This window comes from Phocoena phocoena, chromosome 17 (assembly GCF_963924675.1).
Source record: "Phocoena phocoena chromosome 17, mPhoPho1.1, whole genome shotgun sequence".
NCBI classification, from domain to species: Eukaryota; Metazoa; Chordata; class Mammalia; order Artiodactyla; family Phocoenidae; genus Phocoena; species Phocoena phocoena.
Genome location: NC_089235.1, coordinates 51,366,163 through 51,380,778, shown reverse-complemented (window position 1 = coordinate 51,380,778; position 14,616 = coordinate 51,366,163). Strand labels below are relative to the sequence as shown.

General features: G+C 34.2%; 1 protein-coding gene across 2 annotated transcripts in view; it reads left to right on the top strand.

The window, feature by feature from the left end:
* Window positions 1-14,616, top strand: part of ANGPT1 (angiopoietin 1) — a 255,413-nt gene that overhangs the window by 174,725 nt on the left and 66,072 nt on the right. The window contains exon 4 of one of the 2 annotated variants that reach the window (XM_065895011.1): window positions 8,126-8,358. In XM_065895011.1, coding sequence (XP_065751083.1) covers window positions 8,126-8,358 — 233 coding nt within the window. The remainder of the gene's footprint in view (window positions 1-8,125; window positions 8,359-14,616) is intronic. The other variant, XM_065895012.1, reaches the window with a different exon arrangement.

Sequence of the window (14,616 nt, the reverse complement as noted above, 5' to 3'; positions counted from 1 at the left end):
AGTAAGAGATCAGTAACTGGCCCATATAATTGAAATTATACAACCAAGAACTCAAAAAAGGGGAAGCATTAATATTTACCTCACACAGAGGGTTGGTATGACAAAGTGAGACATGTAATTGTCAACTTTTATTGGATTTCTCCAGTATATTTCTGCTCACAAAAATAGAAAAGAGAGGTAGACAGGGAAGGATGTCATAAGGCAGATCCCTTCAGCTGAGCTAAATATGTAACTGGATCTTCTGGTGTCAAGATTTGGTCAGCTGACTAGGTTTCAAGGCACCTGTCCATCTGTGACTTAACCCCAACTTTTTCCAAGGTTGGAGCATAGCCAGGTGAAAAAAATATTCTAGAACAAATTCTTCTGTCTCAGCAGGGTACACAGGAAGAGAAATCAACACTCCATGTGTACAAAGATGGAGGCCTTGGGCTTTCTTGATCAAACTTGTGTTGAATATGCAGAATGAAGATTAGGGAAATCTTCAGTTAGACCATTTAGAGTGAAGTGAAACTACACAAATGGTGGTCATTCTGACATAGTTTCAGCAAAATTATCTGCCTAGTTATCTAATATCAGGCAGGTGAACATCTAAGCCAGGTGCTTTACATACACTACTGCTAATCCTCCAACTAATCCTGCAAACTATCTATTGTTATTTTCATTTTATATGAAGAAACTCAAGTTCAAAGAGGTCAGGTAACTTGCCCGTGACCAAACAGCTGATGTATGGCAAAATTAGCATTCAAGTCCATATGATTCTCTGTCTTAATTATTATAAAAATGTTTTTCCAATATGATGCAGCCTCAGGATTAGTTGATGTGGTTGTCAAGTTATCCTCAGCATAATCAAATACAAATTTGGAGAAAGGGATAGGCTAGTTGTTTTTGGCCTACTCCTATACAGATCATTATTTATTCCTCCTACTACTAGAGTAGGAAATATAAACTATTTCTTTTACCTTGGGAATTCACTGGACTTATTTGACAAGCTCCATCTATCTTCTAGCTAGAGGTTATGGGAAGCTATTAAGTTAATTTTAAGTTATTGAAGTGTGTATAATTTCAAGATACAAAATTATACCTCGCTAACAAATTTTTGTAATGGAACAGTGAAGTATTGATTTTTAATACTTAATATGCCTAAATAAATGAAAAGTTAAATCGCAGTCTTCCTAATCAAAGTTATCCTCCATTTGATAAGTTCTTTACAAAATACTAAAGTAAAATCACAACGTTATCAGTCACTGTTTATGTTGTCAATTCTATCTTCTAAATGTTTTTCCAATCTATCTTTTTCTTTCTATTTACTCTGACTCTGTCTTAGGTCAAAATCCCATTAATTTTTGTCTTAGCCATTGCAGTGACCTCTTTGCATGGCTTATACCTCATGTCTCTCAAACCTATCATCCCAAAGTCTGCTAAAATTCTAAAATTCAAGTCAGATTATTTTTCCCATTTTTTAAGTCTCCACACACACTAGTTCAGCACAACTTCTAAATCTCTAGATAGCATCTGCCCAGCCCTCTTCTCGTTCTCTGTAAGGGACTGAGGAAAGTTCAAGTTCTTTAGCATGGAACATGGTCCATGATCATTATAATCCTAATTTTATAGCCTTACTTTCAGAAGTCTTCTTATATTTTAGAAGTATGGTCTAATAGCTAAGAGCAGGAGCTCTAAGGTCAGACTGCCTGGGTTTGCCTTGATTCTGCTGTAAACAACTCGGCCACATATTACTTGTGTGACATTGAGCAAGTTGTGTAAACTCTGTGCTTTGGTGTTCTCATTTGTAACACAGGGATGATGATAATAGTTGTACATGGAGTTGATGTGAGGATTAACTGAGTTATTGCATATAAAATACTGAGGGCAGTGCTTGAAACACATAATAAGTGTTTAACCATACTAGTTGTTAGTATCACTGAAGACGATGTTTTTTCAGACATCTTTGATGCTTGCCTTGTCTGGAATGCCTTGTAGTCCTTTATTCAACTCGCAAACTTCTGTCTCTTCAAAACTCAGTGCAGATATTACCCCTCCAAGAAACTTTCTGACTCTGCCAAATAGATTTGCTCATTAAAACTTATGTGATAACACTCTACCTTGTTTCTTCCTCCCATTACTTCATTTATCCCATCACATTGTAATATGTGTGTGTGTGTGTGTGTGTGTGTGTGTGTGTGTGTGTGTGTGTGTATCTCTACTACTGGGCTGTGACCTTCTGGAACACAGAGACTGTGTTTTATTTATTTCTGTCTTCATGCTCCCAGGCACAGTTCTCTACACATAGTATATAGAGTATTAAATGCTTTTTGAATGTTGACTGATGAACTGGCAAATGAACTGGCAAATATCCCAATAAATGTCATTTATCTATGTACACAGAAACACACATACAATTTAAAAAATATTTTAATGGAAAACAGATCACATAGTTTACATTAAATATTGTAAACATATTCATTGTTCTTAACATAAATAAAATACAGATGGCTTTTATACCACTATTCTGCATCCCCAAAAGCCCATTGCATGGCAGCTAAGGTTATCAGTGCACATTTTGAGGTTCACTAATTCAACCCAATTTTTTCGTCTCTAGACAACATCTTCTCAGACCATTCTAGACTCATGACTGTTTACCACATCTCTCTGATTGATAAAAAAATCAACACAAACTTAACTGATTTAAATTTTAAATTTTATAGAAGTGTATAAATTGAAATTCAGAGTCCCAAATTCCGTATTCCTCCTCCCCCTGCAGAGAATCATCATTAACAGATTGGCAGTTCAGTGGCTATTCTTCCAGACTTCTTAATGAATATACTAATTATACACGTGTATATGGAGTGTGCATGTTTGTCTGTGTGCTTACAGAGATACACACCCATATACAATTACACATATGCACAAGTACATATTTAAATCATATATGTGTATGTGTATAGATTGTAACTATTTTTAAGATGCTGGGGTTTTATACTTTATAACAATTTATCATAGATATATTACACATGTAACTATATACACATATAACTCATTCATTGCTTGAGATGCACTAAAATTTACAATTTAGTAGATCTTTTATGTGATTATTTTAAATTTTCAAAGATATTAACAAATTATCTGCAAATTTGACATTCTCCCCAAGTGTGCATGGGCTTTCTAGCTTCCCCAGACCTTGCTAGCCGTTTGATTAATCTTGTCTACCCAAGAGGTAATGTTGTGCATCTTTTCCTGGTTATTGACCATTTGCATTCTTCTTCTGTGACTAGCCTCTTCATGTATGTTTCTCATTTTTCTATTAGATTGTTTATCTAATATCTTTATTTCCTCATGTAAGCTCTTTAATGGATGTTAAAATTTTGTTGTATATGTTGTAAATATTTTCTCTAGTTTGTCATTTATTGTTCAACCTATTTTTTACAGAAGAACTGCTTTTATGTTATGAAGTGTATATGTATTTTTTCTTCTTGGTTTCTGGCTTCCACAGTATATTTCGCTTATTCTTATTTACCCCAAACTTTAAAAAATTTATTTGACAATGTTTACTTGAAGTGATCTATGCTTCTGTTCCACATTTTAATTACAGAAATGTTTAACTTCATATTAAATATGAAGTTTGAGAGAAAATTTACTGTGTTCAAGTTAGAAACTTAAAGTATAAATTTAACCTGAACTTACTGTGCCCTTGCTTGAAAGGGGGAAAAAGATCATTCTTTAAAACCCATATTTGCAACATGTGTTGACACCATACAGATTAAAAATAATTTAAAAATGGAAACATCTGTAAGGAGATTCAGACAGATGAAAATGAGAAGGTTTCTATATTTTTTTAACATCTTCCTCCTGGTTTGAGGGCTATACTTATACACATAGAGCTTAGGCAACTGTCACTCCTGTGAATTCAGTTGCTGCTGTTAAGAACCCTGTTGTGGGAAACAATTTGAAAGGGAGAGCTTTTTCTGTGAAAGCTTCAAGATGTGTTCAGTGATTTGAAATATTTCCAGTAAGATATGTTGGAGGAGGCAGACTGTGAAAATTAGGGGGAAAAGTCAACCAAAAACTTCAAATAGGGCTTTATATATACTCAATTAGAGCCTTTTGCTGAAGTTAAAGGCCTAGATTATTTTGTTTATTTTATTCCTCATTAAAGTGCACCTCTGCCTCAAACTAGAAGTTAAGTGCCAAATTCTATGCATGTCTCTTCTCAAAGTGTTTCTAGAAGGATGAGAAACGTGAAGTATTGAGAATCCTGTGAGAAACTCTGTCTCTGGATTTTACGTTCAATTTGAATAGATTTAGGTGCAGAGTTTCATAAATTGTTGTTCCATGGAACACTAATCCTAAAGGATGCATCATAATAAAATTATTTATTTAATTTAGCATTCCCCAAAACTTGACAGTAGAACTCAACAATGGAATGCCTAATAAAAATACACTGAATGCACTCTAGAAAACAGTACACTGGAGTTTGGAATCAACATCCAGGTTTTGGATTATGCATTTAAACCTAAACTAAACTTGCTGCCGAAGACCATCATAGAGAAAATATGACTACTTTGCCAATTGAATTTAGGACAGTGGAGTTGTCATGTCCTTCAGATCAACCTTTGTATATAGAAGTCTCCGTGCCTAGGTGAGCTGGCCTCTCCCAGCTGACCTGGATAGGGAAAAAGCAAGAGAAACAATAAAAGGCCTCAGGACAAAATGGGATATGACCAACATATTGAGTAAGAAAATTAAATTTAATGGCAGAGGAGTTAAGGCAGAGTGATATTTAAGAAAATCTCAGTTCAGATTTTTTTAAAAAATAGCTTGGCAAAGAAATTTTGTTTATATATGTGGAAAAAAGATGGATAGGTTAAAATATTGTGAAGGACAAGCTCCCAAAAATAACCAGATGGAGAGCAGCAAATACTAAAGAGATGTTAAGTTGATGCCTTGATTCTTGGCAAAATATAAGCGGGTGGAAGTAGATAGAGATTATGTTATACTAAATCAAAGAAATGAGACGCTAAAGCTAGTTTTCATAGCACTGGGTTGTCATGGGCAGATTTCTAGTCTAAGTTAGAAGACATGGCTTTTTATTTTGGTTATGACACGCACGGTATGTACACAATTTTATACAAGATATTTAGATTCTTACCTATAAACTGGGACTTATAACATCTACTCACTCCGTATCGCTATATTACTTTAAGAATCAAAGGAGATAAGGATTTGAAAATGCTACACAACTAAAATGGTGTATTACAACAATGTGATTAGTAAGTGGAGATGGTATATGAATATTTTCTGGCAGAAGAGTTTTGGATTCAAGCCAGTTTGGATATAGTGAGGAAGGGCTGACTTCCCAAGTAGATAATAACTAATGGATGAGAAGTATCAAAGAAAAGAGGATAGTATTTTTGGAAGCCAGATATGAAGAGAAGATGGAAGGGAGTGATGAGTGAGTGGTATCAAAAAGGTATCAGTTTTGCCTGAAGAAGTCTAAAAAATTGTCATTAATATAAAGGGTATCTCTAGTAAATAAAGTTAATAGAGAATTACTAGAGTACAAAAGTTATTAAAGAGAATCCAAGTGAAGAAATAAGATGAGAAAATGACTAGAAGAGATAATTAACTGGTAAGACCTGCCATTTGGGAAGCAGTGTGACATGTTTCCAATTTGCTTATAGTTTTTAATGCATGTTTATTTTTAATGAAATATTTCATTCCCAATCCAGTGAGATGTCTGATACACAGCAGGCTTCTTACTTCCCTGAGCAGTCCCTTCTTTATTTTACATGGATATCTATTTTAAGATGACAGGTTATGTTGGTATCATTTGATAACTGGTAGTCATGGTGCATTAGGGTTGTTTGGTGAATTATGAAAATTAACATTCTTTCCAACATGCTAAGTGTATACTCCTTTTACTTGGGAAATGCAGACCTTTTCTTCCACAAGCCAGTGTTGAGAATTTTTTCCTTTGGTACCAGGACTTCTTTGATCAACTTTCCATTCTCATCTCTTTCCAAAATATCCTGAAAATCAAAACAAAACAGACAAAAAGCTCCTTTATTGACATCTCAGACAGTAGCCGTCTTTTAGTATATGTCTTCTTGAACAAAGAATGCATCAAAAGTAGAAAGTGTCAAAACACGTATGCAAAAAAAAAAAAAAAGTGTTATGTCTGAAATAGAAGTTTCTTATAGCTGCTTTTTTTCATTTGAGGTTTTTTTCTTTCATTTTTTTCATTTCATTTCTCTCTAAAAATGAATCCTTAGAGTAAGAATAGTGTCATTTTATATTTTACATAGTGCTGAGGGCACTGTTGGCACGTAGCAACTAATAAATATGAATTATAACTATAGCATGGTATTTTCCAAGCCAGAATGTTACCTACTAATTAGGAAAACTGAAAGGCCAGTGCTCATCTTATTTCAGGAACAAAATGGTAATTCAGAATTTTTATCCAGTATTTTATGACTATACATCCAAATGTTGCTCTTTACATTAAATTCTAAGGTTTCTTGGTAGTATACTATAACTCTTGTGAATTTAGAAGAAAAATTTCTCGTAAGTTAACTGACTCTATTTTATGGGCATTTAACATCTGATCATTACCCTAGGAAGAGAAACAAAAATTATTAAAAAGTAAACTGAGGAAGAGCTAAGGCATCCGTTGTGGTTAATTCTCAGATCTGAAGGCCCAAAATTAATGGGCACAGAGACAACCTCCTCTGACATCCATAGCAAGTACACTAATCACTTAAACCAGTGGGTGGGTAAACTTTTTAACCAGTAAAAAGGCTCTTGGTTGTATTTTGTTTAGTTTTGTTTGTTTTTTAACCACTAACTTTTCCAGCAGCAAGTTATTGACACAGAAGAAAACACTATAAGACAATGAATCATGCCTACTCCTTTAGAGGTACTCTCATCTTACTCTGACTTCCTTGCCTGAATTTTTCATTTCCAAAATACTCTTTAAAAAATATAAATAACCGTCACATTTTCCCCAAATCACTATATATTTTATGATTTAAGTATTAAGTTTAAAACATTCCCTAGTGTCCCCTTTTTGAAAACTTATAGGAATGATTCAGTGCTGTATTTCTCCAAGGTAAATTAAGTGCCCAGTCTGGTATGTTACATTTGAATAACACCTTGTAAACTAAGGACTGGTTGAACCTTCTGAAAATGGAACTGAGAAAACTGAATAAGGCTTTTCTCTGAGGGATACTAGTATATTATACACTCTATAAAATGTAAATGCTTTTTATTCCCAGTCAGTTGCTAGGATCCAAGAGTGCTTCTGCATTCTCTATCATTTTTAATGTGTAATAAGCAAAGGGAGTATCCTGTGAAGAGTTCTGAGAGAAGGAGGGCTCTCAGTTGAAGACTGCATCACTCTGGGCAAAGCTTCCCAAGTCCTTTTGTAAGACCATGCCGCCAGCCGAACACGGCCTTCCTTTTCGGAACCAAGTATTCAGTGATTTGGAACTTGCAGTGCCTTTAGGCCTTATCCTAAAGCTTAGATTGAGAGATAAAGTAAGCTAGTGGTTATGATACAGGACCAGATATCAAAAATCCCAAGAAATATAATTCATTGTGACTTTAGATAGCTTACTTTCTGGTTCTGTGATTTCTGCATCAATTTGCTCTTCCTTGACATCACGAAACTATTGTGAAATTTAATCACTGTGAATGTTTTGAGAATCCCAAATGAATGAAGCAAAGTAAATATCTATGTTTTGTTCATACATTTTTCTGAACTGTTGTTTCTATTTCTTATTGTACCCATTTCTTTAATGAAAATTATACCATAATTTCTGCAGACAGGGTCCAAGTCAGCTACCCTGGATATTAGATACACCCCAGGACATAAACATTACTCTAACAATAAGTGATCTAATAATTCTTCATTTCATATGCTGTATATGTCACTCCTATTTTGTGTATATATATATTTATATAATATTTATATTTACATATATATTTTTTTCTGAGTCTCTCACTTAAAAAATATTTCCATGATGAAATACCTGACTAAAGTTTCTCACTTTAAATAAACTCAGGAACTAATTGAATCACAGTTTTTTTAATAGCATTTTTTAAACTAAATTTTATCTTCACTTCCTTGTAGTTTATTAGAACATAAAATCTTTGAAATGGAGGGAAAGCACAAGGACGAATTGGACACCTTAAAGGAAGAGAAAGAGAATCTTCAAGGCTTGGTTACTCGTCAAACATATATAATCCAGGAACTGGAGAAACAATTGAACAGAGCCACCACCAATAACAGTGTCCTTCAGAAGCAGCAGCTGGAGCTGATGGACACAGTGCATAACCTTGTCAACCTCTGCACTAAGGAAGGTGGTAAGAATTTCTTTCTTACTTTGGTATAGTAAATATCTTATTTAATTATGGAGCAAGCAAATATTCAATATAACTTTCTTAGTTGCATCAGTTGCTGTGTAGAAGCAGCAAAAGAACTTTATTCTTAGAAGCATTTCATGAAGTTACACTGACAATTATCTCATGTTTTTAACTTCAGAGAGAGTATTCATAAGCTTGAATATTGACTTTACAACATCTTTCTAAAGGGACTTTCTAATTTCTTCTTTTTTTTAACTGGTCTTTTAGCCTTAGATAAAATCTACTATATTTTCATGGATAAATATTTGGTATCATGATGTTAGACACTTAACTATACAGGACAGAAACTGGCCAATATTAAAGATTAGTTCAGAGTGCGTAGGAGAGTTTCAGGAGAGTTCCCGTTTTAAAACTATTTTTTTTGCAAAGGAGGAGAGGGAAGAGTTGCCTGTAGAGAAAAGGAGATATAGAAGTTCTTAATAACTGTTATGAGGAAGAAAGAATATTTGTTACTAAAAGTCTGTATTAAGATTATTTACACAGTCCTGTGTGGAGAAGACCTAACCGGGTGTATGAGCAAATTTATTCTGGGGTGTCTTCATGTCCGTGGAAATACAAATCTTTAATATCACTAGAATATCTGGAGCCATTTAATCATTGGAAATATTGCAGGCATGTGTCTCTTTAGAAGACATCCATTCATCTGTCCATCCATCCACCCACCAATTATTGAATAAATGCCTCTGTGTGCACTTGTCCACTTCAAGCAGAACCTCACCTGAGCCTCAGGAGAGCTCTTCAAAGTTTGGAGCTTAAGGTCATCTTCTGTAGTTCTGCTCGCTAATCAGCCTTTCTGTTAGTGAACACAGAACGGTAAATGGTGATGAGTGAAAGAGAACACCACTTACATCTGAAAATCATGGTTGTCATTAAGTTGTGGCTTATGTGATCATTCATGTAATGGTTCAGTATGCATACGCAATATACATAATTGGTGGCTCCTTTAATTTAATAGTGGACTTGAGCTATCTGAAAAAATACTCAGTTCCGTACTCTCGTGAATAGATATGAATATAGAGGATAAATCCATATTAAGTGATCCTGCTTTAAAGACATTTCACATTTCTCTGTTACACTCCATTACCTTGAGTTATATCTCCTTTAGATAATCTAAACAAGCCTTTAATATACTTTGTAAAGAATATTTTTTAAACAGTGAGTTCCCAGAGCTCCATTTGGGTGTGCTCAGAAATGTGATTGCGAAAGAAAAAACCTGCTAATCAGTCAGAGCCTGACAAAACTTTGAGTTAGAGTCTACTGAAAGGAAAGCATGGTAGAATTTTGCCAGAGAATTTTAATAGAGCTCATGAGTATTTAGAAATTAAGTATTAATATGAGACGTATCTATTCTCATATTGAACTGAATACATTTGGGGAAGATTGAAAACATATTTTTCTTATCATCCTGAGACTCCTGAGACGTAATGCACATGGAGTTGAGTAATTCTTTTTTTTATGATGTTAGAAATATCAAGCCCTGTTGATTCTCACAGAGCTCATATGTCTGCCTGCTTATCATAATTTCACTTCTTTTCTAAGTATTGTCCAATAAATATGTCTTTAAGCTTTTGGAGCAGGAGGGTGACTTCAAAATTAAAATCCCTGGCTAGTTTTGGTCTTTGGGTGCAGTGTCAGGCAACCAAACATCTGTTCAATTCAAAAGACATAATTTATTGAACAATTATTATGGCACTCCTGATAGATGCTACCCATAGCATCCACTCAGGATATGAGAAAAGTAACTGTGTCTATTCTATGATATAGCATATCCAAAAAATACTACTACTACTACAGAGTGAGACAGAAATTGTCTAATACTTCAGACCTCTAGACATTTATTTTCTTTTTAATGATAAAATTCTAAAATAAATCCTGCTTTAACTATAGGATTTGTAATCTTAATGTAAGCCTATTGCCCTATTATCCAATGGATTCTATGCTCTTATAATCATAGATTTTGTTTGCTTCTTATTAATCTTTTTTTTCTTTAATCCCACAGTTAAGTATTCTACTAAGTATTTGGTCATTTAAGAACTCATAAGAGACACAAAAATGGGAAATGTCTCTCACTAAGTTTTCCATAAAGATTTTACTTCTTTGCATATCTTCGTTTTCACTGGCACCATAGTCTTCAGTTATGGTGAATTTAAGACTTAAATGACTGATTTCATAATACTAGATTAAATATCAGTTACTAAAATGAACTTTTATTTCATTCTAATTCTAAAACACATAAGTAAAATCTCTCCCTACTTAAGACCAAAAGTTTATTTATCAAGTAGATTTATTATTTATCAAAGATTATATATAAATGTTCTACTTTTAAATATAACTATATGCAAATAAGCCTAAATCAATGCATCACTTTTCTAAAATGTATATTTCAAAAATGCAAAGAGTAGTCTTCTGAAGGATTTTCCAAAAACATTATGAACTGTGTCATAATCCAAAAGACTAAAAATTTTAATTGACCTTAAGGGTCCTTTCTTTCTAACTTGACTCAGTCAGTCATTTATGGAGACAGCCTGAATGTAATACTACAAAGCAAGAGAAAAATTTCTATTGAGGTTTTTCTGTCATTGGCAACTAATGTAATCTTTATGAAGCTGTCTCATCATTTATAAAAAGTCAGGATAATTATATCTGCTTCACAATGATAGTGAGAGGATTAAATTAGATACTGCATATAAAAACAAAAGAATGTGACACAGTTGATTCATTAAACATTAATTCCTTCCTTTTCCTCCAAGTGACAAGATTAAACTAAACACAAGAAAACTTATGATGTGCTATCTATAAGTAAAATTTCTTTCAAAGAAAATGTCTGGATACAAGGCTGTAGAGTTTCTGACTGTTGACAGTCATCTAAGCCCCTTCTTTTTAGCTTCAGTTTTCTAATCTCTAAAATGGAATCATAATACATACCTGATGAGTTTGCTGTAAGAATTAAAAGAGGTTTGTATAAAACATGTAGTATTTTTGTTTAGTTTCACAAAACTTTTCCTACTAAAACATCTAATGTCATGAGATATATTTAATCTAAATACAATTAATAAACACATTTTCTGAAATAGTTCAACAAACCTTCCTCTTTTTGTTCTGAACAGGCAATAGTGGTACCTTAGGCAAATAGTCATTACAAACTGAATTGCATCTATTTCTGTAAGACTTCTGGGTAGCACATTTATTTTTGCCTAACCTTTGTCTGCAAAAACTGGGTTGCAGTTATTCTTAGAAACATTAACACTAAAGAAATATTGCTCTCAATGTTATCATTGTGTCAAAGCTTAGCTGATTGCTTCATGTTTTTGGCAGTTCACAGTTATTGTGGGAATTAAATAGTTTACATTGATAATGGCATGGAAACAAGGTTTGGAATTCTTTGGGGGAGGATAATCAGGTACTGTGACTGTCAACATTCAGCAGTCATCTCTGTTCAGAGATAATTAAAGCATCATCACCTACCTTGAGCATACATCAGACAAACTTTGCATTATGTGATCAAGAATTTAATTACTAACAAACCTTAAAAAAAGAAAGATAAGTAAAAAGAAAATAGTATTTAGGTTCCATCATAAAATTACATTGGCTGATTGTCTTACTGTCCAAATCAACTTGGAACATACTCCTGCTATACCAAGATATGATTCATAAATTTATCATTCATTTAAAAAATAGTTATACAGCAACTGTTTTGTTTCAGATTCTCTTCTGGGGGTAAGGGTATCCATCCATTTTTATTTAACAAAGATTTGCTGAGTTCCTATAATATGCCAGATAGTGTTCAGACAATGAGAAGAGAGAAAAGATGTACTGTCCGTGGCTTCAAGAAAACTGGAATTTGGTGGGGAAGGAGATAGGTAAACAAACAATTATATTCTGTAATTGTTTGCTAGTGGTGAGGCCAGGGTGCCAGGGGACTAGTGAAACACACAGGAGGAATGTTAAAATCATGATAGAGACAGAAGGATGAGGGCAGAATCCCGCATCTGCAGAGTCTTCTTAAGGCTCTTGTTGAATACTTGTTATGATGCAGGCATGGCTTAAGCTTTATGTGTATTAATTTAGTTAGTCCTCACAATAACAGTTGAGGGAACTACTGTGGTTAGCCCCATTTTATAAATTCCACAGGCAGCTTGAGTATTTTCCTAAGGTTACATAGCTAGAAAGGTTGATCCAGGATTAGAATGTAGGCAGGATGGCTCTAATGGGGAGACAGTGGCTAAGTATTCAAAATGAAGAAAACGGAGGATACTCTAGAGAGCATAAACATGCATATTTGCCAGGAGTCATGAGAATGGGTGTGAGGGGTGTACACCTAAATGCATAACCTAATTCTCAGAATCAAAGGCAGGAGAGCAGTGAAAGGCGAGGTTAGAAAGATCCACAGAGGGAGATCAAAGAAGCTGAATTTTTTCCTTGAAAGCAGTGAGGAGTCGTTGTCAGTATATAAGGACAATGGTGACCTTATCATTTTAGAAAAATCACCCCAGTCACAACGTAGGAACAATGCATCAGAAAGTTGACAAGCCTGGAAATAGAGGGACCAGGTGGATATTTTGCCATTATTAAAATATTAACAAATACTTAGATAGTATGAGCCAATCTTCTTAGCCCCTTGCATATCATTTAATTATGATAACAACTCTATAAGCTAAGTGCTATTATTAACTTTATGTGACACATAATGAAATTAAGCACGGGAAGGTAAATAACTCCCAAATATTACAGTGGTAGCAAGTGAACAAGCTGAGATTTGAACCCATAGAGTCTGGTTCTTGAGTCTGTACATTATCCACCATACTATGATGGGGAGAAAAGGTAGATTGAAGGTGGTTTTCATCAGATTCTCAAAAGGATCTTCTGGGAGAGAAATAATGAGGTCAGGATCAAACAAGGGCAAATGGAAAGGCAAGTGAAGGGGAAATTCGTGAATAAAGAAGAATTAGAATCAACAAGAAATAACCACTTATTTAGAAGTAGACTCGAATATATTATAAATTCCAAGTTTCTGGGTTGACTAATTTTGATGATATTTCTTAAAATCAGCAACATGTGAAGAGAAACAAGCTCTGGGGGGAGGATTTAGTTTGAGGCATTGGACTGAGGTGACTATGGGACAGTTAGACTCTGAAAGGTAGGGGAATGGGAGTCAGGAGTTCAGTAGTAAAATCCTGATGAGCGTGTAGATTGGTGTGTCCTCAGAGGAGATAATTGGTAAAGCCGTGCAGCAAATGAAATCACTGAAAGTGTGTATAAAGCAATGACTCAGCCATTTAGGGGTTATAAATCCATTCAAGAATCTGATGAAAACTAATCTACCTTTCATTCCTACTTAGTGCAAATACCCAGGCACAAATCTGTGTACAATTTCAGAGAATTTACAGAAATATTTAACATACAGAAATTGCATAATATATTATGAACTCATTTTAACATAATAAGAATGTAAAATCAAAGACAGAAAATTGGGAGTTCTTTAAGGGACTGAAAAAAGGAGACCAAAATAGGGGTTATAGCAGAGAGAAAAGACTGTTATGAAGGGTCTTATTTTAGTGGCAAATAAGCAGAAAGGTCAAATGAAAAAACAGACTGAAGTGAACTTTGGAACTGGGTTGTTACCTTCTATAGGGAGAGTTTGAGTAAACTGTAGAGCTCAATTGCATAGGTTGAAGACTAAAATGAGTAAGATGAAGTAAAAGCAGAAAATGTTGTCTACCCACATCCAAATGTTGAATGTTGAAAGGGTAGATATCAGTTCTGGGTAGAGAAGCACAGAGAGTAGAGAGGAATAAAAGAAACTTAAATACCAAGAGACATGAGCATGTTTATATACTTAGTTCCTTAATATGAAGTATTAAAATTTCAGATCATAAGGAGCTTCTCTTGAAGTTTATTTTAAAAGTTTCTTTCAGATCATCTGAAAGATAATGATTAATACTACAAATTTTTAAGTGATCTCAATTATTTGGTTTAAAGTATCTTTCCCAGAGGCTGATTGCAGTGGTACAGAGCATTTGATCATTATTTTCGGTCTTCTGGCCTTCTGAAAAGGGGAAATGAGGCATTTGCTTCCTTTCCAGTGCTGAGGGGACATTTGGCTGTGTTCTCAGAATAATTCTACCATCTGAAAGGAATTTACCTCCTATGCAGTGTCTACTGAGTTTGTGAAGTAAATCATTCAGTCAAGGGATGAGA